At 42.8% G+C, this 27,062-nt stretch overlaps 2 protein-coding genes across 3 annotated transcripts; one reads left to right on the top strand and one right to left on the bottom strand.

Moving 5' to 3' along the window:
• Positions 1–159: 159 nt before the first annotated feature.
• Positions 160–11,099, top strand: LOC5506110 (NFX1-type zinc finger-containing protein 1). The gene is made up of 7 exons (XM_048720334.1): positions 160–2,224; positions 2,402–3,825; positions 3,944–4,291; positions 4,496–4,719; positions 5,077–5,778; positions 6,312–7,480; positions 7,916–11,099. Exons 1-7 carry the CDS (start codon positions 819–821, stop codon positions 8,604–8,606), a joined length of 5,964 nt encoding a protein of 1,987 aa, XP_048576291.1. The 5' UTR covers positions 160–818; the 3' UTR covers positions 8,607–11,099.
• LOC5506112 (ubiquitin carboxyl-terminal hydrolase 31) lies at positions 11,024–27,043 on the bottom strand. Of its 2 annotated transcripts, none has more exons than XM_048720335.1 (10): positions 26,015–27,043; positions 24,595–25,160; positions 23,955–24,066; positions 23,585–23,694; positions 22,968–23,066; positions 21,582–21,711; positions 19,001–19,123; positions 17,316–17,615; positions 16,478–16,676; positions 11,024–11,851 (listed from the first exon to the last, which is right to left on the bottom strand). In XM_048720335.1, exons 1-10 carry the CDS (start codon positions 26,765–26,767, stop codon positions 11,778–11,780), a joined length of 2,466 nt encoding a protein of 821 aa, XP_048576292.1. In that variant the 5' UTR covers positions 26,768–27,043; the 3' UTR covers positions 11,024–11,777. The 2 variants fall into 2 exon arrangements, with proteins under 2 accessions (XP_048576292.1, XP_048576293.1); XM_048720336.1 differs by having other exon boundaries at positions 22,986–23,066; positions 26,015–27,036.
• Between the last annotated feature and the right edge of the window lie 19 nt (positions 27,044–27,062).

Here is a 27,062-nt window from a genome sequence, read left to right on the forward strand (position 1 = left end):
TTTAAAGCCGCATCGTCACCAGTTTACTTCCGGAGGTCCGACGGAAACCTCAACCGTTAAAAGACAAAAGAATCTATTAAAATCCGAGATATTAAACAGGCATCCGCTCAAAATTATCAATCACATCCTCAAAGAAACTTCCAATAAACACACTGCTTTCAATATTTTTCGCATTTTCCGTTAAAAATCATCGGAGATTGTTACGTAATCGACCGGAAGTAAACTGGTGACAATCACGATAGCATTCAGGAATACTAAAACTTTTATTAAACTTTTAAAAAGTGTCTCTTAGGTTTAATAATTTGCTTCGAACTCACCTCACCTCACCACTCACTTACCTATCTCTTAAGGGCAAGAATTGATGTTTTACACACCCAAAGAGCTATCCCTTGTGGTTAAAATTGATTTGACTTTCGATGCTAGCCCTTGTCTATTTTTTTAGACCGGATTATAAGCCGCCCTGGGGTTGAAGAGACGCATAAGGCTGTGTCCCTTTCAAGAAGCCACCGGAAAAAATAATTTCCTCTTTTCTTCTCGTAATGCCCTTAACTTTATTCTCGTAACTCCTTTACTGTCGAATCCATTGTATCGCGACGCCGCATTTTCAAAACATCGATTTGTTTTTGTTTTTTTCAGTTGGGATTAGGGAGACCGATGTCAAGAGATCTGAAGATCCAGGGAAGCGTCAAGGATTAAATAGTCTTTTAAGGCGCATCGAAAGGTCAAATATTCCACAAGCAACAGCACCTGTGACATCAGGTGTACCAGTACCACAAGCAGTCCATGGGGTGTCAGCAGCAACACAGGCATCCCATGGAATGTCAGTACCACAGGTATCCACTGCACAGCCATCCCCAAAAGCGACAGCTTTCAAGGAATCTACAGATCAAGGATTAAATAGTCTTTTAAAGCGTATCGGAAGGTTTAATATTCCACAAGCAACAGCGCCTGGGACATCAGTACCACAGGCAACCCATGGAGTGTCAGTGGCAGCACAGGCATCCCATGGAATGTCATTACCACAAGCATCCGCTGCACAGCTATCCCCCGAAGCGACAGCTATGACAGCGTCCTTGCAGATTCCGCACAAGAGAGAAACGTCGTCTGACTTGCCAATCGCAAAGAGAATGGAAACAGATAAACCGGGAATCCCAGCATTACAAAAATCAAAAAACGAAAAAAAGACACTTGGGAAAGGGGAAAGCTTATTACATGATCAAAGCACATCTTCTGCTTCTATGATAAAATCTGAGAAATCAGAAACAGCAAAGCCAAACGAAGGAACAACAATCGAAACGATTGGAGTCTCTACACAGACAAGAAACTCTGGTTGGTACCAAGGAACTGTATGTAAAGTTGTTGAGCGAGCTGTTTTTGTGAAACCTGCGACAGCCCTACCAGAAGATTACACCGAGAAGGACGTGTACATGCGACCTGACGCCCTGGGATCAAGTCTGTTGGCTATCAAGAGAGGAGACAGGCTAGAGTTTGTTTTAGGTAACAAGGATCAGGATAAGGTGAAGCCAAGGGCATTTAGGGTGAGATCGCTTGGGTATGCTCCGCGCGGCGTAGCGGAGCTGCAAGAATACCTGGAGCAGTACTTGGAGAAGCTGGAGAATACTGACTCCAACGGGCGTCAGGCCCTTCTGCTGGACACTCTACCCTGTAAGGCACTGTGGGAGCTGCTTGGAGACAGCATCTTTCCGAAGAACACCGTGAAAGTTGTGGACTACATGATAGCGCTCCTGGGGCTGATTGTTCGGTTAATGGACACTGGAAAGATTAACAGGAAGTTGATTGAGGGCATGACTTCAACCCTTCTGCAAGGCGCCTTGTTTCGGGATCACGATGACAAGGTGGGCCTTCCTGCAGCTATCCGTGACAATCCTATGGAGTCTTACTTTCATGAGAGAGTTACTGATCTTTGCATGGGCGTGGCACGACACGTGCCTGATGCTGCAAGAGCGCTTTTACCAACTGTGAAAGCGCTCTGTGAATCAATGTCGGGTGAGAAGACGCCCTTTCTCCTCGACTTACTCCAAATGCTTTTGTTACGCGGCGGCTCCTGCCTTCCAGAGTTAAGCACGTGGAATGAGATGCCGTTGGTTCCTGGAAGCAAGGAGCTGGCGGACCAGCTTGTAGTGGAAGACCCTCATCTGTCGCGAGTCAAAATGGGCTCAGAAACCTACAGTGGATCAGAGGAGTACATGGACACTTATTTCAGGTTAGTATGGCCATGTTCTTGATCAATTAAGCTATCAAATGAAACCATGGGCGAATTCAGAAAAGCGTTGATGATTTACTGCTGGTATGAACAGTTTGTTTATTTGTGCACTTGCTGCAAATCGTTGATGTTTGTTCCTTTCTTCGTTTAATGTACGGCCTCATCTTTGCTGTATAGATTGCTTCACGCAGAGACGTTCGCCTCTATCCAACGCGGCATCAAAGACCTGAAGAACAGCAAGCTTGACCCGCGCGACATGCACGTGTACTTCAAAATTCAGTTATCAGGTTACGAGGTCCATAACGCCGTGTTCTCCCTCGCCCTGCAGTTCACCCCTGCCAAGCCCGTGACCAAATGGGAGGCATCGCCACAGCTCATGTTCGGCAATCTGCTCTGCTTGTCGCCGAACAGGACATTTGAAGACGCCATATGGGCCACTGTGAGCAACAGGGATACCAACCTTCTCAACAAGTCTCAGCTTATTACTGTGGAGCTTTTAGACTGCAATACATTGAGTGTCAGTGACGTCATAAGCAGTCTGCAGCTCAATGATGGGCTAACGGTCATGGTAGAGTCACCTACGTACTTCCATGCCCTGAGACCTGTACTTAATTCCCTTCAGAAGTTTGAAATGGAAGACTTCCCGCTCAAGAATGAGATAGTGCACGCTAATTCATCGACGAATTTGCCAGCGTACCTAGACTCTGCACAAACTATCAACACAAAAGCAATTGAGGCTAATGTCACTGATGCATGGGATGTGGATGTTGACGAGTTTCTCTTATTGTTACCTAGAAACTTTAACACCCTATTAGAGTTTAGTCAAAGCGAAGCCCTGGTTCATGCCCTGAGTAATCGATTAGCTATTGTCCAAGGACCACCTGGCTGTGGCAAGACGTTTCTTGGCGTCAAGATAGTCCAGCTCCTCCTGTCTCTTCAGCCACAACTAACTGGACCCGTCCTGCTGCTGACTTACAAGAACCACGCACTTGATGAATTCCTGAAAGCGATGCTTCAGTTCTGTGAAAAAGAAAACATCGTGCGAATCGGTGGAAGATCTAAGGAGCCACAACTAGAGGAGTGCAATTTGCAGACCATCTTGAAAAATGAGAGGTACACGCAAGCAAGGTTTAATGAGATTCGAGATATCCGGATAGCAATTGGTGATAAAACGGAAGAAATCAAATCAATAGCTGGTACCATACGAAACAGCAGTTTCCTAACACCTGAATCACTTCTGCAAGAGATGTCTGAAGCACAGGTTGTTTCATTCATCCGGGATGCCGGCTGGAACAAAACAACCCTCGTTTATAGACCAAGCCCCAAGATCTGGGCTAGTAGGGAATGGGTAGCCAAGCTTGTGATATCCATAGAGCAGGTCACCACCGTCAAAACCCTTGTTCTTCATTGCTTCAAGGAGGGAGTTCCTAAGGATAACACTGATGCCCGCTACTGCTTTGAGTTGTTCAACAAGGCGCTAGAGACCTGGATTCCCGATCGGAAACAACTTGCAGAGCTAAGGAATCTGGAGGCGAGATTCGTCAAGGAAAGCTACGATGACGTTGAGAATGCAGCAGGCATCAATATTGAGCAAAAAAAAGGTAGGAGTACAATCCTTCCCTTATTTAATGATTTAGTCATTTTTATCCTCGGGTGGTTTTTGGAAATAATACTTACTTTGTTAAAGTCCGTTTAAAGCATTAATAATTGTTTTCTTAGACAATAGGCGCAATGATAACGATGACGATGAATTCGATGAGGAAGAAGTGCAGGCTCTTCTAGACGCTAGACTGTCATCTCTCGGCGGCGATGGAAGGGGAGAGAGAAAAAGGGATAACTTGGTATTATTCGAGAAGAACAGCGCTGCAGTGCTTGTGAGTCTTCAGGATTATCCCCAGAACATGGAGCCGAGTAGCGCAATTCTAGCGGTGGAGAACCTGTGGTCTCTCAAGGGGATGCAGCGTTTTCAGTTTCTTTACACGATCCTGTACAACCGGTCCCACGGCACAGCTGACAAGCTGGGGGAGCTACTCGCTGAACTTGAAGAATTGAGAGACCGCAAGCAAGGTGAGGCAGAAACCGCCTGGTACCTATCAGGCTAAGCGAGTTGCAAGCCATTCATATTTATATAAGTGCAGCCGAGGATACAGCTCCACAAGAATGTGACTGTCGCTGTATACCGTTATATTTCTGTCGGTACTCTGGGAACAATGTTCATTGTCGTTGTTAGACTTTGTTAACTGATTCTTGTTTCTCGTCCCCCTCCTCTAGGTATCGAGACTCATCACAAGCTCGGGGTCCTTCAATCCAAGAAGATTGTGGGTGTTACTATCACAGGGGCGTCCATTAACCACGACCTGCTGCAGCTACTTGAACCCAGCGTCGTTATTGTGGAAGAAGCTGCGGAGATCCTGGAGCCCAGTCTTCTCGCAGCGCTGACACCACAGCTACAGCATCTTATCCTCATCGGAGACCATCAGCAGCTTAGACCAAACGTGAGTAGCTGTTGAGCTCAGACGTTAGTGGACGATGAGTTTAGTGAATGTGCGATGTTTTATACCAAAGTGACAGAAATCAAACAACCTCATTAAGCAATGTATTCTTTAAAGAAGGCAATCATCCTGTCTTTTTATGCCACCGCACAATACCGAGTCACACAAAGCATCCAATTGCATCGGCTGATTCAAGCAGGCAAAAGAGAGGCAATTTCAGCTGTTAGTAATCGTTGGCGATTACTAATTTTACATTTTTTATTCGATAATATAAAAGATTACTAAGGAGAAATGAGCAAATTCAATTTTACTTCGTTTTATATTTGAGTCTGGAATTTTCTCCTATTGTTTGTTTTTCAGGTGGATACGTACAAACTCACGACTGATTTCAACTTCAATGTCTCGCTCATGGAGCGCCTTATCAAAAGCAACTTCCCATACAAGACCTTAGCGAAGCAAAACCGAATGCGCCCCGAGTTCTCAGCGCTCTTACACGACATATATCCAAAGCTAGAAGACAACCTCCCCCGCGTATCTCAGAACAAACCTCTGGGGTGCTTAGACAAGTCCATGTTCTTCTGGACACACAATCATACTGAGAAGAAAGAACGCACCATTACCAACGAGAAAGAGGCGGAGATGGTCGCGTCTCTTGTGCTCTATCTTCTAAGTAGCGGCTGTAAACCGAATGAGGTGACCGTGTTGGCCGCGTACCTTGGACAGGTCAAAACCTTACGCGGGAAGATGAAAAAGCACAGAATCGATTATCCAGAGCTTCACCCCAATGATGAGCAAGTGACAGTGCAGACGATTGATATGTACCAGGGCGACGAGAACAAGTATGTAGTGGTGTCACTGGTCAGATGTAACAACAATGGGAATGTGGGCTTCCTGAGTAAAATCAACCGACGGTGCGTGGCGCAATCGCGGGCTAAGTGCGGAATGTACTTTGTAGGCAGCGCTGATACTCTAAGGGGAAAAGAACAAGGCAGAAGATGCTGGGAGAAATTGCTGACCGGAATGGAAGAGCAGAGATGTGTGGGCTCTAAAATTACTTTACAGGTTAGTAAATTTGACGTACGAGTCATAGGAAATTAGACAAGCTGTAGATCAACACGAGGTTGAAAAAGTATGTTGAACGCCACTTTGAAGCAGAGTTGTTGCGCTGATGTTTCGAGCGTTAACCCTTCGTTGGCGAGTCATAGCAAGCAAGGTTGCGTCTATGATTCTAATCGTTATTGGCGCGACATTTGAATCCCGTATAGATGTGCATGAGGGCTCTATGCGCTGTTCTGAGGTTGTTATTTTATTCTATGGTACTCTGGTTCTACTCCTTAAACAAAACACACACAAAAATTCGATCATCGAAGCTGTATTCCGTGGTGTGGCTGCTAAAGATAGAAGCTTTTCCATTGAATCGGCGTCCTTATAACTCAGCTGAAAGAACTATGTAAGTGTCATATATACTGTGAATATTATATTTATCTGATTAATGGACAGGACTTCTTTCCTAACTCCTCTATTGGATAGGTAGCTGAAAATAGAAAACACAATACATTTAACATCCTGATAAGTCATTTACTTTATATTGTCAGTGTTGGAAGCATAAAGAGCGCTCGTGCAAGCACGCAGAGAGTGCCTCAGACGTGAAGAGCGTCGTAGATGATCCGCTATCTCTCTGCAAGCTGCGATGCGGCGATCAAATGTCATGCAAGATTCCCGGTCACGTGTGCAGGAAGTCATGTGCTCCGCGCCACGCCCACACCTTGTGCACCATCATCGTACAGGACACGTTCCCCTCGTGCGGGCACCCTGTTCATCGAAAATGCTATGAACTTCTCAATAATCTGCGCTGTGATACCAGAGTCTCCTACGTCTTCCCTGACTGTAATCACGTGAGTTCCAAGAAGTGTCACGTGAACCCAACCCAGTTGAAATGCGTGGAAATGGTTGATTATCATTTCCCCGGATGTAATCATCCATCGTCTAAGAAGAAGAAGTGCTATGAAAAGATCACGTGGAAGTGTGACAAGAAAGAGAAGTTTACCAAGAAGGATTGCGGACACGAGCTGTTTAGGATTTGCCAGCAAAAGGAAGAGGACGTCGTGTGTAACGTACCTTGTGGGCGAAACCGACAAGGGTGTGGCCATCCGTGTACTAACCTCTGTGGCGAGGACTGCAGTAAAGGAGACTGCAAGATTTGTGTTGAAAAGCAGCGAGAAAAGATGGAGCAATTTCACGATAAGGCGAAAAGAAGAATAGAAGAAATCAAAGAAAAACTCAAGAAAGAAAAAGAATTTTCCATCGAGCAAATATCCCGAGACGGTGCAGGATCAGCTGAGTTCCAAAAAGTAGAAGACCAAGTCTTGAAGTACATCCAACAGTGCCACAACTGGTACCCGACTGTCCACAAAATCGAAAAGGTAACGAACTTGAAGCTCGAGAAGAGATTTGAGGAGGCCAAGTCAAGAGCATTTGGTGACAACATTGACACGAAGTTCCATGGGACATCGGACGAGGGCGTGGCGGATATCACTCGAGATGGGTTTAGGCTGCCTGACCAAAACCCTCCCCCAGGCAAGCGAGGGATGTATGGGCAGGGAATCTATTTTGCCACAGACTCGTCGAAGAGCGCACAGGTCATCTACAACAAGGACTCCAACAAACTCCTGGTGTGTCAGGTGTTACTGGGACGGAGCATGATTGTGAGGAAGGCTGATCCAAAAATGGACAAGGCGAAGCTCCGCAATGGAAGATACGATAGGTAGGCGTATAGTTTGGTGGCGTTTAGGGATACGCCTTTTATATGTGTTAGTTGATAACTTACTTACTTTAAATGTCATTCCAGTGTCCATGACTCACTGTACTGGTGGTCCCTAGGGACAGCTTGTGTTGTGCAGTGTGTTAGTGTATGGCTCACTGTGCAGGTGGTCCCTAGGGACAGCTTGTGTGGTGCAGTGTGTTAGTGCCTGGCTCACTGTGCAGGTGGTCCCTAGGTACAGCTTGTGTGGTGCAGTGTGTTAGTGCCTGGCTCACTGTGCAGGTGGTCCCTAGGGACAGCTTGTGTTGTGCAGTGTGTTAGTGTATGGCTGTCTGTGTAGTTGGTCAATAAGTACAGCTTGTGTGGTGCAGTGTGTTAGTGCATGGCATTTACCAAATGCCACAGTCTCTTTGCTGATATCGTATAATTCCATTACAGTGTGTACGCACCTCGAGGCTCTGACGTCATGAATGATGAGTTCGTCATCTTTGACCCGGCACAGGCTCTTCCCCAGTACATCGTGCACTACTCTACCACAGGCCTCCCTCCACCTCAACAGCTTCCTGCTGCAGGCCAGCAATTTATACAGAAAAACATGAAGCCATCTCGGACCGTGGACCCGAAAGATCCTTTTCAGAACTACTACAACCTCGCCGCACAGCATTATCTCAGCAAGTGCCAGACAAAGAAGGAGATAGAATCAATCGACGTCGTCATCAACAACAAGCTATTAAAAAAGTTTGAAGAAAAGCAGAAGGAGTTTAAAAGCAAAGGTATCCCAGACGGAGAAATTCTCGCCTACCACGGCACAAGTAGCGTCAATATTGACAGCATTCTGCGTAACAACCTCGATATCAAGTTCGCCCAAAGACAGGCATACGGTCGAGGAAACTACTTCTCGGAATTCCCTGAGATCAGCATGGGTTATGGTGACGGGTTGCTGCTATGTCGAGTTCTCCCAGGCCGTGAGTGGGTGGACAATAGTAGGAATGACATCCTTCAAGGGTACGATTCCAAGAAAGTTCTCCACGTGCAAAGAGGACAACCAGCCGCAAATGCTTTCGGTGTCATGGTCATCATCGAGAACTCGGATCAGATCCTTCCTTACTTCGTCATTCATCTCAAGTAAGGGGTAACCATGGTGACCTAGACTGTCACTCAAGTATATGGAAGCTTTAAATCGATACACCAAAAACTTGAAATCGACTCGCCAAATTTTCGTCTTTAATAAGACTTCTTCAGGGCATATGATTAATACAGGTAGTTCTTAATTAGTATGGTCAAATGGCCGGTCTTTGTTATATTCACCAAGGATGTTTGCTTTATGGATGATCATCCAAGATAAAATATTACACCAAATGTATAGCTAAGGTAAAACCGGCTTAGCGATTGAGGTTTTGAGTAACGTGCAAACTTGTGGAAACAGCTAAACAATCTTCCAGCCAAGGAGTTAACCAAACAGAAATCCTGATTAAAGTGGTTTTCATTAACCCGTGAAAAAAGAAGTCTTTAATAAGACTTCTCACACAGGGCATGATTAATACACGTATGATTAAAACACATGGTTCTTAATAAGTATGGTCAAATGGCCGGTCTTTGTAATATTCACCAAGGCCGGGATGGATCCAGGCCTAAAGTTGACTGATTCCAAATGGTCACTGACCAATCAATGGGGGGGGGGGGGGGGGGGGGGGTATAGGGGCATGCCCAACAGGAAATTTTTGAAATTGAAACATGCAATCTGCAGAATTTTTAGGGATGCATTTGGCATTTTAGGAATTTATATAGTGAGATCATAAATTCAAGGTTACGTTTCACCGATGCTGTATTAAACTTTTGGTCATTTAAAACTGAGTGACTTCATTAATCGATTAGTCAGAAAATAAATACACTATTTCTACATAATTCAACCAAATTTGTGTTCTTGACAGTTATTCTCTTCGAATACCCCTTGGCAATATCCAAATGGTGTGATTGTAATATATAAAAAACAACCTCTCCTTGCATTATAACGTAGCTTGTGCCACACAGACAGCAACTCCTATAAATAATTGACTCCATGACCTCTCCAATTTAAGCAATTTTACAGTGCGTTATCCCATCTAGTTGCTGATCTATTGGCACTTCTCCTTTTTGCATGTTTCTCCTAGATTCATCCATTAGAGGCATCGAAAATTCGTGTACTGGTCAATTTTGCTCATGTGTGGTATCTTACCAGCCTATTTACCTTACTAAAATAACAGCCGAAAATCTTCCCAAATAAAACACAGGGCAAACAGAAATACCATTAATATACTAAGAATACACTGTCCGGGGGTTTTGCTAAAAACATTATGTATTTCACTTACGAGGGCGACCACTTTCCATTGCCATAACTCATAGAGAATTCTAAAGAGCTATCGTCCTGTCGCCACACTTTCATCATTTTAATGATGGAATTAAAATTCCAACTTCTCTGGATCTGAATTCGATCAAATTCTACACCATAATCAAAAGGATAACACTCCTTCTTTCGGTAGACAGGCTCTCCACGAGAAACGTCTGCATATTATGAAGCCATGCTTCGCTACTCAAGATTTCGGTTCGAGAGATGTGTACAAGAGATCACACGCTAAAGCAAGCAAAGGCCTACTTTGTCATGGGTAGCATCGGGATTTTATTGTCAACTGATTCCAAAGTGATTCACAAATTATAGCAACCAATCAAAACAGAGCTTGAGTAGTTCCGCGTGGGCCGTAGCCAATCGGTGAAGAGCTTGAGTGGTTCAAGAACACGCGCAAAATTTCTAAATGCCCCCCCCCCCCCAAAAAAAAAAAAATTGATTTATCACTCACCATCAGGAGCAATATTTCCCCTGGGGGAACCGGAAATGCGGCCTAAGCGCTAAAGGAAATAACAGCGAAATAACCAAGGAAGCAGGTCTTATAGTGTTTAAATAACAGACAACAGATGGATGTTTATTTCTATTGAACGTGTTAAAATTCAAATCTACGAAAAAGAAAGTTTTTCAGGGATTTTGAGTGATTCACTGAAATCAGTTGAATCAGTCTGGATCCACCCCTGCAAGGATGTTTCCTTTATGGATGATTATCCAAGATAAAATATAAAATATTACACCAAATGTATAGCTAAGATAAAATCGGGTTAGCGATTGAGGTTTTGAGTAACGTGCAAACTTGTGGCAACAGCTAAACAGTCTTCCAGCCAAGGTGTTAACCAAACAGAAGTCCTGATTAAAGTGGTTTTCATTAACCCGTGAAACAAAGTGTGATTGTCAAAGTTGAATAGTCTGGAAAACACAAAAGGGAACAATGGAATTAGATCGCAAATAAAGCGTAATACGCTAAAGTGTAGTTCACAGTTAATATAAGACAAAGTGTTATATATTTTTAAAAACCCGTGAAATACTATTTAGTTTATTTAGTACCAATACACAGTAATGACTTTGTTTTCTTTTGTTCTGACTTTACTATTACACTTTACAAACTACATTTGTTGCAAGCGATTTTAAAAACCACTCTATTAACCAAAGAAAAAAAAGGGTTATTCAATTCGATTTATTTTATTCATTATATGTACAAATGTTCAATAATACAATAAATGTTGTACGTACTAAAGTACATTCCTCGGCGTTTAATTCCTTTTGTATAATTAATTTGGCATTGAGTTTTTGACGTGAGTTGTTGAACTCGGTTTTATTTCGTTTTACAAATGACAAATCGTCTATATACACGATTGGTTATAAAATAACGCGCGCTCTAATTGGTTATAAAATAACGCGCGCTCTAATTGGTTATAAAATACTTGTTCAGGGACCCTGTGGTCTTTAGTGATCTAATGCTGGGAGGGACTGGTGTCAAAACACAGGGTTCCCTATGTTTTAAACAGTTGACTGATTGGTGGGGAGCAGGCTTGTAGCTGGGATTTACCGCCAAGAAAGAGGGGAGGTTGCAATTCTATGCATACTGTATATATATACATATTTCAAAATACGTTGTCTGTGCAAATGATAAATGGCATTAAAATGCCATAGACTTGTAATGTCTCTATTGAATATAGAAAATTTGAATAACTAGTGCAATAAGTTTACTTGACCTTATTCTTATGGATATAAATTATACCTAGAAGAAACCACGTGCCATTCGTCATTTGCACTGACGTTTTTGGAAATTGGTGTATATCATTAAGAAGAATGTACTTGTCGCGGCGAGGGTGGGGGGAGGGAGGTACGCCAGCTTACTGTGCCTACCCCTACCCCTAGCTTGGAAGGGTAATAGCTACTGCATCCCCCTATACTCGGCTATACACATGACTCAGCGACGACTGTTCCCTCGGGTCCCATGCTCGGCTCCTTCGGGGCGTCAATGGCTTCGGCTGTAAGATATTAGCGCTTGTAAGCGTAAAACAAGTTGCAACAAAGTCAAACACGATAAATCAATCAATCAACGTTAGTGAACAAGTTCTTTGCACTCTAAACTTCTATAGAATACATTTTTAACTTTCCTTTCTATCGATTTTTTTTCAATATTACATTCATCAGGCAGGCCTAGGGTTGTTGGGTACATCGTGTTTGCTATTTTCGCGTGACCATTCATCAGGCAGGCCTAGGGTTATTGGGTAAATCGTGTTTGCTATTTTCGCGTGACCATTCATCAGGCAGGACTAGGATTGTTGGGTACATCGTGTTTGCTATTTTCGCGTGACCATTCATCAGGCAGGCCTGGGGTTGTTGGGTACATCGTGTTTGCTATTTTCGCGTGACCATTCATCAGGCAGGCCTGGGGTTGTTGGGTACATCGTGTTTGCTATTTTCGCGTGACCATTCATCAGGTAGGCCTGGGGTTGTTGGGTACATCGTGTTTGCTATTTTCGCGTGACCATTCATCAGGCAGGCCTAGGGTTATTGGGTAAATCGTGTTTGCTATTTTCGCGTGACCATTCATCAGGCAGGACTAGGATTGTTGGGTACATCGTGTTTGCTATTTTCGCGTGACCATTCATCAGGCAGGCCTAGATTTGTTGGGTACATCGTGTTTGCTATTTTCGCGTGACCATTCATCAGGCAGGCCTGGGGTTGTTGGGTACATCGTGTTTGCTATTTTCGCGTGACCATTCATCAGGTAGGCCTGGGGTTGTTGGGTACATCGTGTTTGCTATTTTCGCGTGACCATTCATCAGGCAGGCCTAGGGTTATTGGGTACATCGTGTTTGCTATTTTCGCGTGACCATTCATCAGGCAGGCCTAGGGTTGTTGGATACATTGTGTTTGCTATTTTCGCGTGACCATTCATCAGGCAGGCCTGGGGTTGTTGGGTACATCGTGTTTGCTATTTTCGCGTGACCATTCATCAGGCAGGCCTAGGGTTATTGGGTACATCGTGTTTGCTATTTTCGCGTGACCATTCATCAGGCAGGCCTAGGGTTGTTGGGTACACCGTGTTTGCTATTTTCGCGTGACCATTCATCAGGCAGGCCTGGGGTTGTTGGGTACATCGTGTTTGCTATTTTCGCGTGACCATTCATCAGGTAGGTCTGGGGTTGTTGGGTACATCGTGTTTGCTATTTTCGCGTGACCATTCATCAGGCAGGCCTAGGGTTATTGGGTAAATCGTGTTTGCTATTTTCGCGTGACCATTCATCAGGCAGGACTAGGATTGTTGGGTACATCGTGTTTGCTATTTTCGCGTGACCATTCATCAGGCAGGCCTAGATTTGTTGGGTACATCGTGTTTGCTATTTTCGCGTGACCATTCATCAGGCAGGCCTGGGGTTGTTGGGTACATCGTGTTTGCTATTTTCGCGTGACCATTCATCAGGTAGGCCTGGGGTTGTTGGGTACATCGTGTTTGCTATTTTCGCGTGACCATTCATCAGGCAGGCCTAGGGTTATTGGGTACATCGTGTTTGCTATTTTCGCGTGACCATTCATCAGGCAGGCCTAGGGTTGTTGGATACATTGTGTTTGCTATTTTCGCGTGACCATTCATCAGGCAGGCCTGGGGTTGTTGGGTACATCGTGTTTGCTATTTTCGCGTGACCATTCATCAGGCAGGCCTAGGGTTATTGGGTACATCGTGTTTGCTATTTTCGCGTGACCATTCATCAGGCAGGCCTAGGGTTGTTGGGTACACCGTGTTTGCTATTTTCGCGTGACAATTCATCAGGCAGGCCTAGGGTTGTTGGGTACATCGTGTTTGCTATTTTCGCGTGACCATTCATCAGGCAGGACTAGGGTTGTTGGGTACATCGTGTTTGCTATTTTCGCGTGACCATTCATCAGGCAGGCCTGGGGTTGTTGGGTACATTGTGTTTGCTATTTTCGCGTGACCATTCATCAGGCAGGCCTGGGGTTGTTGGGTACATCGTGTTTGCTATTTTCGCGTGACCATTCATCAGACAGGCCTAGGGTTGTTGGATACATCGTGTTTGCTATTTTCGCGTGACCATTCATCAGGCAGGCCTAGGATTGTTGGGTACATCGTGTTTGCTATTTTCGCGTGACCATTCATCAGACAGGCCTAGGGTTGTTGGGTACATCGTGTTTGCTATTTTCGCGTGACCATTCATCAGGCAGGCCTAGGATTGTTGGGTACATCTTGTTTGCTATTTTCGCGTGACCATTCATCAGGCAGGCCTAGGGTTGTTGGGTACATCTTGTTGGCTTTTTTCGCGTGACCATTCATCAGGCAGGCCTGGGGTTGTTGGGTACATCGTGTTTGCTATTTTCGCGTGACCATTCATCAGGCAGGCCTAGGGTTATTGGGTACATCGTGTTTGCTATTTTCGCGTGACCATTCATCAGGCAGGCCTAGGGTTGTTGGGTACACCGTGTTTGCTATTTTCGCGTGACCATTCATACAGGGTATAGTTCTGTATTCCGTACCACAGGACTTCCGCTGATAAAAATCGCCATTCTTACGTTGTGCGCGGGATTGGGTCGAGCTGATAAGCGAGCAGCATGCTGGGACGATTTAAGGGATGCAATTGGGCAATTGCGCTAAGAGATCACGTGACTTTTCGGGTGAAAAATTAGCGCACACTCAGGCTTTACGCGGCAAAAAAACAGCAACAAAAAGCATCTTATTCAAAGCTTACGAAAAAAGCCTTTTTTCATAAGTGTTTAGTTTCATTTAAAGATTTTATTTTTTCGTCGTTCTCTTTTGTGACGGGCGCAGTCATTTTTTGTTTGTTTGATTATTTTGTTTTGAAATTGCCACCCAGAAAGGTCACGTGATCACAGTCCCCTATTCAGCATGGCGTCGTTAACATGTTTATGTGATACTAAATAGCTAGAAAATGGTAGAGCTACAAGGGGTTCACGTAGGAGCTGCGAGTTAGTGTGACGAGGGTATTATATTGTAAAGGGGTTTCACGGTAGAGCTGCGAGTTAGTGTGACGAGGGTATTATATTGTAAAGGGGTTTCACAGTAGATCTGCGAGTTAGTGTGACGTGGGTATTATATTGTAAAGGGGTTTCACGGTAGATCTGCGAGTTAGTGTGACGAGGGTATTATATTGTAAAGGGGTTTCACGGTAGAGCTGCGAGTTAGTGTGACGAGGGTATTATATTGTAAAGGGGTTTCACAGTAGATCTGCGAGTTAGTGTGACGAGGGTATTATATTGTAAAGGGGTTTCACGGTAGAGCTGCGAGTTAGTGTGACGAGGGTATTAAATTGTAAAGGGGTTTCACGGTAAAGCGAGTTAGTGTGACGAGGGTATTATATTGTAAAGGGGTTTCACAGTAGATCTGCGAGTTAGTGTGACGAGGGTATTATATTGTAAAGGGGTTTCACGGTAGAGCTGCGAGTTAGTGTGACGAGGGTATTAAATTGTAAAGGGGTTTCACGGTAAAGCGAGTTAGTGTGACGAGGGTATTATATTGTAAAGGGGTTTCACAGTAGAGCTGCGAGTTAGTGTGACATGGGTATTATATTGTGAAGGGGTTTCACGGCGGAGCTGCAAGTTAGTGTGACGAGGGTATTATATTGTAAAGGGGTTTCACGGCGGAGCTGCAAGTTAGTGTGACGAGGGTATTATATTGTAAAGGGGTTTCACGGCGGAGCTGCAAGTTAGTGTGACGAGGGTATTATATTGTAAAGGGGTTTCACGGCGGAGCTGCAAGTTAGTGTGACGAGGGTATTATATTGTAAAGGGGTTTCACAGTAGATCTGCGAGTTAGTGTGACGAGGGTATTATATTGTAAAGGGGTTTCACGGTAGAGCTGCGAGTTAGTGTGACGAGGGTATTAAATTGTAAAGGGGTTTCACGGTAAAGCGAGTTAGTGTGACGAGGGTATTATATTGTAAAGGGGTTTCACGGTAGAGCTGCGAGTTAGTGTGACGAGGGTATTATATTGTAAAGGGGTTTCACGGTAGAGCTGCAAGTTAGTTTGACTTTTACAGTAGCTATTTCAGGGTGTTTGATTGTGTTGCAATATGGGTAGAGCTACAAGGGGTTTCACGGTAAGGCTGCGAGTTAGTGTGACGAGGGTATTATATTGTAAAGGGGTTTCACGGTAGAGCTGCAAAGTTAGTTTGACTTTTACAGTAGCTATTTCAGGGTGTTTGATTGTGTTGCAATATGGGTAGAGCTACAAGGGGTTTCACGGTAAGGCTGCGAGTTAGTGTGACGAGGGTATTATATTGTAAAAGGGTTTCACGGTAAAGCTGCGAGTTAGTTTGACCTTTACAGTAGCTATTTCAGGGTGTTTTTATTGTGCTATGGGTAGAGCTACAAGGGATTTCACGGACGAGCTGCGAGTTAGTGTAACATTAAGCTTTTTGAGGGTGTTTTATTGTGAAGGGGTTTCGCGGTAGCTGCGAGCTAATTTGACCTTTAGCTGTTAGTGAGTGCTTTATTGTTCATAGGTATAATTAGTAGCAGATGTCACGATGGAACTGGACACTACACATCATTTAACGTTAGCTTTAGCTCCCTGTGTTGCCATCACTTAGCGCCCCGTAAGTATGCTGTATATCGTTAGTATGCTGTATATGTACCTTGCTGTGGTTTGTTTGAATCATCGTTCAGCTCCTCGCGCGAGCTTGTCACGAGTGACTCGCGAGACACGCGTGGTGGTATTCTTCGCGTCCAGTGGTCTAACGAGCCCGACGACTCAGATGCCGAGGAGCAGCCGAGGTTACGGCGAGCGTAGAATAGAAGATAGGCTGCCTGTGTGGTTACTTGGTTAACCGGGACCTGAACAGTGTGAGGCACATAATAAAGCGTTACATGATAGTCAATGATAGTTGAAAATTCCTTTCTGTTTTTTTTAGAAGAACTGTACATTGACTATGCCTACTGGCACTGACACATGTAGTGTGGTGCAGTAGGGTGTTGTGTAGTGTGATGCCATAGGTTGTAGCATAGTGCGATGTGTTATCCTACCTGCTCTACCCTAGTGTCATCGTACAGGAACCACTTCCCATCAGAAGGGTTACGGCAGTGTGCCGTGTAGGGTGGTGTGATAGGGTGTTGTGTAGTGTGGTGCGGTAGAGTGTAGTGTGGTGTGATAGGGTGTAGTGTGGTGTAATAGGGTGTAGTGTAGTGTGGTGTGGTGTGGTGTGGTGTGATAGGGTGTAGTGTGGTGTGGTGTAGTGTGGTGTGATAGGGTGTAGTGTGGTGTGGTGTGGTGTGATAGGGTGTAGTGTAGTGTGGTGTGGTGTAGTGTGGTGTGATAGGGTGTAGTGTAGTGTTGTGTAGTGTGGTGTGATAGGGTGTAGTGTAGTGTAGTGTAGTGTAGTGTGATGTGGTGTGGTGTGGTGTGGTGTTGTGTGGTTAGGTGTGGTTAGGTGTGGTGTGGTGTAGGTTGTAGCATAGTGTGATGTGTTATCCTACCTGCTCTACCCTAGTGTCATCGTACAGGTACCACTGCCCATCCGTAGGGTTACGGCAGTGTGCCGTGTAGTGACCCCCGCTCATGTTGCCGAGGTGGTTACAAACAGCATACAGGTCGTACAGGTTGTCCTCCCCTGCCACGCCCGAGCTTCTTCTGGTACGTCGCCAGTGGGGCCAGTTGGTGAGTACCGAGTGGGTGTCGGGTATGATCTTGTGTCGGGGCTCAAGGTGGGGTGACATATCAAGGTCATTCACAGGGAATTCCACTAGCGTGTGCAGCTTTGTACGACCAGATGGACACTGTAGTTGCAAAAAAAAATAGCTAGTTACACTCTAGCTAGCAAACTTTATTCTTTTTTCCAAGCTGTTGTATCGGTCAGGATTTTGTGTACTCTGTGAACTCTCACCAACTGCTAAAATTCTTTCTGGCTTCAGTCCAATTTCAAACTCAAGAGAATCATTTCCTTATTGCTTCTTGATTAGTCAATGCTTCATGATAATATGACATGATTTGAAGCAATCTAAATGTGTACCAACTGTAAAGAGTATTGGTAAGCATAACGGCGTTGGTAAGGATCATAGTAAGGATTTTATGCAGGCAGGGGGTGGGGCACTGGGGGCATGTGCCCCCCAATACTGTATTTTCATAAATTATAAGAAAGTGACCAGTAGGGGCGTGGCTGTGCCCCCCCCAACATTTTCATAAATTATAAGAAAGTGACCAGTAGGGGCGTGGCTGTGCCCCCCCCAACATTTTCATAAATTATAAGAAAGTGACCAGTAGGGGCGTGGCTGTGTCCCCCCCCCCAAATATTTTCTTTATGTTTTCGCACTGTGTCCCTCCCAATCTTACGTGGCCTGCTACGGCTGTGTGTTTACACATTAAAGGAGGAGCGTCACGGTAACTCGCAAGACGGGAAGCCTGTGTACTATTTTTCGAAATAGCCAATCAGAGACGTCCATTATTCTTCCAAGGTGGTGACTGTGACTGTGACAAGGAATAAGCAGAGACCACCAGTAGCAAAATTATCCGAGATAAAGAAAAGAAGAGATAAGAGAGAGAAAAAGCAATACTCGAACAAAGAGAATAACATATGTCAAGTTGTGTTTACTTATGCAATAAAAAAAACCTTTCACTAAAAGTCTTACCTATGATGTTATTCTTGTCAGCATTGAATATTCAATTAACCTTTTAATAAAGATACAGCGTACTCGCTTCGATTCAAATTCATATCTGATTTGATTTCCTATAGTGATCGCTGGACCTCCGCTCACTTGCTAAACCTCACGAACAACGCCAAATTTCATCTCACTGACTTTTTTAGTCAGAAAACGATTATCCTTGATAATAAAACGCTAGCTAATAAGAAAAAAAAACATTGTTCGTAACAGAAAATTGGATCTAGCTTTCAGATGGTCAGTAAAACAGAGAGAATTTTGAAGATTTATCAAAGCAGTTTTCCCCCTTCTCAGAGATTGATCAGGGCTATCCATTTCGGAAGGCTAGAGAAGCGTTACGCTCCTCCCTTTTTTGAAGTATACTTCAACTTGTTCTAGTGATACTTAAAATTCTCCAAATTTGTGTTGACCTTCCAGTCAGGTCTTCTGACCCCCCCAATCAATCTGGCTATGGGCCTCTTATTAACCAAAGTGTAAGTTGAATAAGATTTATTAAGCCTACTGACCTGGCGGAACCTCTTGAGGTGTATGATGAGAACCTCGGGTAGAGACCAGAGGCTAAGCTTCTTGACTGTGCCTTGCTGTAACTTTTTGCATCTCGGACACAGCCATGCATCGTCCAGGCCCAGCTAAACACAGATGGACCAGGTTAACACATGTAATTTAAAGAAGGCATGTCAGGGGTTCCATTTACAGGCCCAGAGGATGGTGGAACCACTAGCTACTATCTTCCAAATGCAGCCTACTTTTAAAAAAAAGTCGATTAATGTTTTATTTGAACTAATAACTTCCAACCCCTACAGTGCAGGTCTAGAGTAACCAAAGCTACACTGTGTCAAGTCCTCATTAGCACTCTCACCACTCGAGAATCGAGACTCGCACTTTTAATGAGGCAATCGAGAACTATGCCTCTCGCCATTCACAGAAATTTTTAAGATTGATCACACAAACTAGGGGATCTTAACCCTTTCACACCTGGATACCTTGAGCAAAATTGTAAAAAAAAAATAGACTGAAAACAGAATTCCTTATTTCAAGTCCAACGCTACCAGTTAAGCTAAGCAACCGCTGATCCAAGACGGCATGCCTTGAAGTTTCCTACAATGCACTCCGGTGTCTTTTCTTCATAGCGGCTACAGCCTGTTGCTTAAAACGGTTTTTCACAGCTTTTTCACATCTGGAGAGTGCCTTAGGACATCATAAAGTCTATTTGGGCATAATTAATGCTGTGCTTATGGATGTTTGCATGCTGAGGTTGATTCAATGGGATAATTCCTTGTCTGGGCTTCACCAAGTGATACTAAAGGAATTTTCTAGTGAATGGCCTCATACTCTCCAATGTTTGCCATCTTTGCTACCCAACTTTATTCAAAAATTGTTTTCAGGCTTTCTGTGTTCCTTGGACCTGGAAATGTTTTGTTTGGCTTCAGGGCAAAAAGACTGTTATGATTCTGGGGGAGGAGATTGCCCGCCTGTCTGTCAAGGTGTTTCCAAGACTCCCATGATGCAGTGCAGGCATGCAAAATAGGCCAAACACGGTGACCCGCTTCTAATGGAGGTTCTAGCATTGATTATTGTGACTGATTGCTGTAAAATGGGACCTGACGGAGCGCAATAAAGGTATCTATTTGTGACTTGATCTGTGTTTGCTTGTCTCTATTTGTAGTTCAAAATTTTGTGTCTTTTTTGGTAAGAAATGTTTCTGAGTTTAAGCATATGTTTACGAATTGGTCAGAACTCAAGGTTGATATTTTGTAAAAAAGGGTCAATTCTATTACATTGCTAAGATGAGCTTTCGAAGGTCGTCTATGCCTTGGAGGAATCCATGAGTATCCGGGTCTGGTGATGTTTATTTTGTATTTCTGACGTTCTGGAGTTGGGCATACATTTTACAGGCGTCTCAGGGCATAATAGTAATGAAAGAAACAACGATAAAGACATTGCTTCGTTGTTTTCTTCGTAGATAAAATTTTTAATTGACGCTCTTCAAAAAATCTTCGTAGGAAAATATTGATTCACTTTAAAAAAATACATCTTGAGGTAATATCTCGAACAGTTTGTGGCTGATCAGAAGGTTTACAGAAGCAAAGGTTACAATAACTCAAACATGTGAGATCTGATGAAGATATGACGAGGACGGGTTTGTTTTATTCTCGTAGTAGGAGAAATGTGTGGCGCTTTGACGCTCTTAACATGTGTTCATTATTTACTTCGCAAAAGGAAAAGAGTATCTCTAAATACCCCAAACTGATCTTTGCTTATTGAAAGGTTTTAAAAAGCAAAGGTTGTGTCCAAAATAGTTTCCTCTTCTTCATGGTGAGTAATGGCAGTATGACCAAGTGTGCGAGTGTACTTATCAACTTCCACAGCCTATTCTAAAACTCAATGAAACCCCAGCATGTGAGACTTTGCTCAATGAATACCAGATTTGCTCTATGTTTACTTTCATTGCACTTCGCTTTGAAGAATTTTTGGACAAATGTACTTATGATGATTGTTATCAGGCAACTCTAATAGGCAAACGGTTGCTTCGGATTAATTGTAATTAATTGTAATTTTATTCACTTTGTTCAAACATTACAAAAATCACCGGGGAATTTCTGTGAAAACACATCTGTCTGTTTGCGCTTCCTTTTTTATTGTATTTTTTTTCTGTATTTATTGTATGATTGAAATTATTAGGCAACTGTATTCGGTTATTAGACAACCAGTGGATGGTGGACAGTTGGTTGCCTATTCTAGGACTCAATTCTTTAAACTTTGAATTTTATTTTCTCTGACTCCAATCAAAATTGTTTAGCAATACACTAATAACTTATATTTATAATACCTTTCAAAATACACAAATAAAATAGTTTCCTACTATTTAGCAACAAGAATTTTGAACGCTGCTTATTCAAATTGCTTAAAGTTCAAAACAACCTGCCTTAATCATGGTCAAGTATATTGTTGATTTTATTGTGGGACCCAAAATGTTGGTGGTGGCACTAAGCAATATAAATAAAATTTTCTAGAACCTCCTTCATATTAGCCCCTGCTATGCTAGAATCTAGTTTAGTACCTAAAAAATACATGTATAGTACCTACCGTTTCATCTTTGGTGTAGAGCTCAAAGCAGTTATCTAGGTTGACAGCGTGGGTGTTGCTGAACAGATTCTGGACATTCTGCACACTGGTGTGCTCTTCTGGGCTATCTTGGACATCTGGCTTGATGCAGCTGGAAGGCATGATAACCATCATCACCACCACCATCACCATCACAACCATCACCATCACAACCATCACCACCATCACCATCATCATCACCATAACCATCATCACCAACACACTGTATCATTATCAGTTATACATATCATTAATCATCATTATAATCATCCTTAATAGGTACAGTATATTGCATGGTGAATTTACTGTTAATTCGGTACAGTATGCTTTTTTTCTTAAAAGACGGTTAAAGCCATGTGGGATGACCAAAAAAGCCATCATGGCTTTTTATTATAACTTTACATCTTTCAGAAAAATACAATATGGTGGTTTGAACATAACACATCCAACAAATGGAAATCAACTGAGAAGAGTAATTGATGTCTTCGCAAGTCTACAAATTGCAAAGTGTAAACCAATTATATCCTAATTATATTAAATCCCTTTCGTATTAACAAATACATTGTTAATAGCTTCATGATCATAACCAACACCACCAGCAGCCCAACATGTTAGCCACCATACAGTATGCCTACTTATTTACAGTAGTAATAACCTCAAAACATTTGTGAACTCCAACCGTCTCAGTGCTTCCTAAAGCTTGTTATCTACTGTAACAAATGACAATACTAACAACTTTCACCAACTAATCACATGACTGTTATGGGTGGCAAAGGCAAGCAAAACCAAACACCAGATTGCTTCCTAAAGCTTGTTATCTAACTGTAACATGACAATACTAACAACTTGCACCAACTCACCAACTAATCACATGACTGTTATGGGTGGCAAAGGCAAGCAAAAACAAACACCAAGATTGATGCATCAAGATTGAGAGAGCGATAAAAAGAAGTTAGAATAAACACTATTGCCATTTCTGACACAAAAAACTTTCTGGTTAATTCTTAATGATTAAGAAGCACAGAGTAAATTAATTATTGATTACTTATTTTTACCAAAAACCTTGCGATTTGTTAGTGCAAGTCACCTATTGGGGCCTAGTTTGTTATGCCTAACCTGTTTGTTATGCCTAACCTGTTTGTTATGCCTAACCTGTTTGTTATGCCTAACCTGTTTGTTATGCCTAACCTGCTTGTTATGCCTAACCTGTTTGTTATGCCTAACCTGTTTGTTATGCCTAACCTGTTTGTTATGCCTAACCTGTTTGTTATGCCTAACCTGTTTGTTATGCCTAACCTGCTTGTTATGCCTAACCTGTTTGGTATGCCTAACCTGTTTGTTATGCCTAACCTGTTTCTTATGCCTAACCTGTTTGTTATGCCTAACCTGTTCCTCAGCTCTGATTCCCATTCCAACACCATTCTGATGTGTGCAGGACCTGTGGAGCCCTTGTTGTATGTCAGGGCACTGAAAATAACAGTATCTGTCAATAATCAACACTCAATTCATAACCATAAGCAAGGCAGAACTACTGTAAATAAGGAGAAGTAATCATTCTGATACATAATAAGTATTATAGAGTACAATGAAAACACAAACAATGATGTGGTCTTCAACAAAAGTAAAGAGTCAGTGTGTATGGCAAATTCTGGTATAGTAGTCAACTCTTATACAGTATAAACAAGTTTATAATACAGTAGCATCATAGAATATCTGTTTTTAGGACATTTTGACTGGGATGCCTTGATGTGAGAGCAGCACTTTTCTGAAGAAAAGGCAAGATTAAATGCTAAGTATGCGTACAAAAAATGAGTGCTCATCAGGAAGAACACCCAGCTTAAAGGTCCACTCAAATGAAAGAGAATTACAAACTGTACCACTCTATGAGTAAGGATGAGATGGTTTGCTATGGGGTTTAAAAAACTCTCCCATCCTGTTCAAGTCATGCTACTGGTGCATCGGAATGGGTTAGTAGTGCTACTCGCCTTTCGACAGTTGCAGTGTACAGGGGGTGGTCTAGTTCAGATGATAGGTAACTCCGCCCAGCCAAGCCATTCATCACACGCAACCGAAATAGCTGCCTGTGCTTTTTAATCTGAAAACAGATACCCATATTAAATATCTCTAAAACTACAAAACAAAGTGGAATTGCATTGTATCACCTGTTGCCAGTCATGAATACAGAAAACTGAAGATACATGATGAAGGAAGAATGACAACAGCGTAACAACACTTCAGCGCACACTACCACTTTTTTAGCGTGCAGAGAAATAAGGTGCTAATACAGCAGGGAGGAAGTTGATTGCCTTACCTCGTTGATAGGGTGGTATTTAGGGTGGCAGCTAAGTATCTTACCTGAAAGTCAGCATTGTCTAAAAGCATCCTGTCCATCTCATGGAGAAACAAGGCTTGCAGTTTAGAAAAGCTTAGCTCCTGTAGCACATGGACTACAAATGGTTGACCAAACCTGCAACAACAACGATACAGGGAGGGAGAAATAGCCGTTTCAGTAAAAGTGTGAATACCCCTGTATTGTACCCCTGTACTGTATGGGTGGAATGTTTATTGTCTTTAGGCTGAAAATATTGCATGCGACAGGGTGGAACAAACATGCCATACAATATGTAGTTCCACTGCTCAAGGTTTTAGGGCTCTGGCACAGATTGTTTTTTTTTAAGAAAAAGGAACTTTTTTCATAAATAAAATAATTTTAAAAGTTTGATGCCTCATAATTCTATATCATTTTTATTTTCTTAACTTTAACTGTACTTCTTGGAAATGTGGCCGTTCTTTACCAAAAGATGTGTTTACACCTAGGTTTTCCTGTACATGTACAGTAGATTCTTTTTTCAAGAGGGAAATTTCAGCTTGTTTGGAATTTAGCTGCAAGGCCCTTAAAATATTAGATGGCCCCTTGATGTATTAAAATTCTTTCTCTGGGTACATATGCAGTATTACCAGGAGGTGGGTGTTAGCTAAGTCTTTGCAAGCTCACCTACGAATTTGTCTTCCCTGACCTTGGCTGTTCAACAACAGAATGACTATAGAGTCAGGACCTTCCGGCATACCGGGAGAGGTCACAGAGCATCCATCATTCTGTTGGGATGGGTACAATCTCTGTGGTGCTTCAAATCCATATATGGCATCACTATCATGAATGATGCTTAACGGCTGGTTGGCATAGAAACGTCGATTAAAGCCATCAGAACTGAGTTCAGTGATAATGAGAGAGCTGCATGGGATATCGGTCATCTCGGATATTGCTGCGCAGAGATCAGATATACTCCCACTTATAGGAACGCTCACTCCTATTCTTAGCGGCGCCCTAGACGCGCCAACAAACACAATGGTCACAAGCAATGGCCTGAGGCTTCTCTGAGGTATGGGGAGGGACAGACACAGAAAGGGATCAAATGTAGTGGACTTCTGCTTGCATTTGGGACAAGAAAGTGCAGATCGGTATTGTGCTTGGAATAGATCTAGTACGAAACTGTCATTACAGCGAAGGTGATTGTTCAGAGCCTCTGTAGCTATGCATTCATCAGAGCGACCTAAGTTATCCTGAAAGAAAATAGGGACATCATTAGAGCATGCAGATTATATCTAAGTTTGGCTATTAACAAATGGAAAGAGAATGCTTTTTTTAGTGAGGACAGAAAAATTCTACACCAATTACCATTCCACACAAGAACACTGTCATTTTTTTCTATACGTTTAACACCCAGTGTGTGCCTAGACAACAACCATCTTTCTTGATTCACACTTGAATGCAAGCACAAGAACAAATGCAAGAGGAATACAGTAAAACTGCATCCTGTGCTTGCATGCCTGCTTGCCCTTGCATTTGGGTTTGCACAGTTTTCATATTGTTTAATTGACCCGCACATGTATTATGCTTGTTTCCTTGTATGAACCAACTTACATTAGAAACAATAAGGTTCCAGTACGCCACCCACTCATAGCTGTCAAGATTTAACTGAAATCTTGTGAAATTGGGTGAAATACAGTAAATATGTGAAAAAAAAAAACAAGAGAGCTAATGCAGGTGAATACAGAGAATTAAGAACATTCTCACAAAAATTAGGCTAATGCAGATGAGTTAACAGCTATGCCCACTGGGTCACGTGTGATGCAATTCTACTAGAATATAATTAGTCATTCTGTTGGATACGGATGGAAATTAAGCTGAATACATGTGGACGAAAGCCGGATTCGTAAAAAAAGTTGTGTTTCGAATATGCTTTGTGTGGCCGCGGAAATTTTCGCATTTTCAAAAAATCATTTGCGGGAAAAAAAAATTTCCGGATACGTTTGGACATAACCCATCATTTAACAACAGTGAATATTCATTAAACACCATTAACCCGAAACTGTCATCTTATATGCTAACTTATATGGTAAAATTCTAGTCTTACCTTATTAGCTTTGTACTTTCGTTTTGTCGCTCGATTTAGGTCCTCGTGAACTATATCAAGTAACCAAAGCAAGAATTCTTGCGCGTCGTGTTGCGAATAGCCCCGATATTGGGCTCCATGTTTTCCAACCACCGATTTAAACTCGCTACTCACTTCACCTGAATACTCGCTGTACCACAAGCTCTTGAGTAAAACCGCTAGCTTCTCCGTCACTTCCCCTTTAGTGCCGAATTTCTTGATTTGCCCCTTACGTAGTTTCAAATCCTGTTTATAGCCCCCCATGACAAAATACTCGGCCAATAAATCCGTATGTGCCAAACACTGTATAATAGCATTTATAAAGCACGTATTCCCGTGATTTTTTAGTCCTGTTAAAGAAAACACCTCTGGAGTCCTATCATAGCCGCTGTCAAGTTTGTTGGTTGTTAAATTATCGTCGCTATTTCGCTGTTTGTAAGAGGCATTTTCGACTCTTGTCAAATCGCCATTACTCGATGAAGTTTCGTTCGCCGGTAGTTGAACCGCAACAGAACTCATTTTAACCACGATTTTTTGTATCATATTAGACACAGACTTCATGGATGCTTTTCGAGAGAGTTTTCTCCCTTCTTCACGATTCTTCGAACCAAAGCGAAAGCTTTTCTTCTTCGCTAAACTTCGCGAACTTTTACATCTTTCCATAGTTTCTTCGGATCTTTCACTCTGACCGCCATTAAGTTCGCCCAAGCTTGCGGCTCGGGATTTAAAACTCATACTGCAAAAAAAAACTCAGTTGTACTCTCCAGTAATGTAGTTCACATGCTATAAAGGTATTTTGAAGTAATTATGTGATCCAGGCGCAATATTTCAGCTGGAATGTTGTTGTTCTTTTCGATATGATGGCGGCGTTAGCCTTGCCTCCTAAGTGCGCATGCGTAATATAGTACGCAAGGGGTGGGGTGGGAGTGGCAGATTGGTTGGGCTCCCTGTGGTAATATAATGCGTACTTGAGTTACTTGGTGTAGCGATCCAAAAACAAAAAACAAAATAATAATAATTACTAGAAGTT

The sequence above is a fragment of the Nematostella vectensis genome, chromosome 12, assembly GCF_932526225.1.
Source record: "Nematostella vectensis chromosome 12, jaNemVect1.1, whole genome shotgun sequence".
Lineage (NCBI taxonomy): Eukaryota > Metazoa > Cnidaria > Anthozoa > Actiniaria > Edwardsiidae > Nematostella > Nematostella vectensis.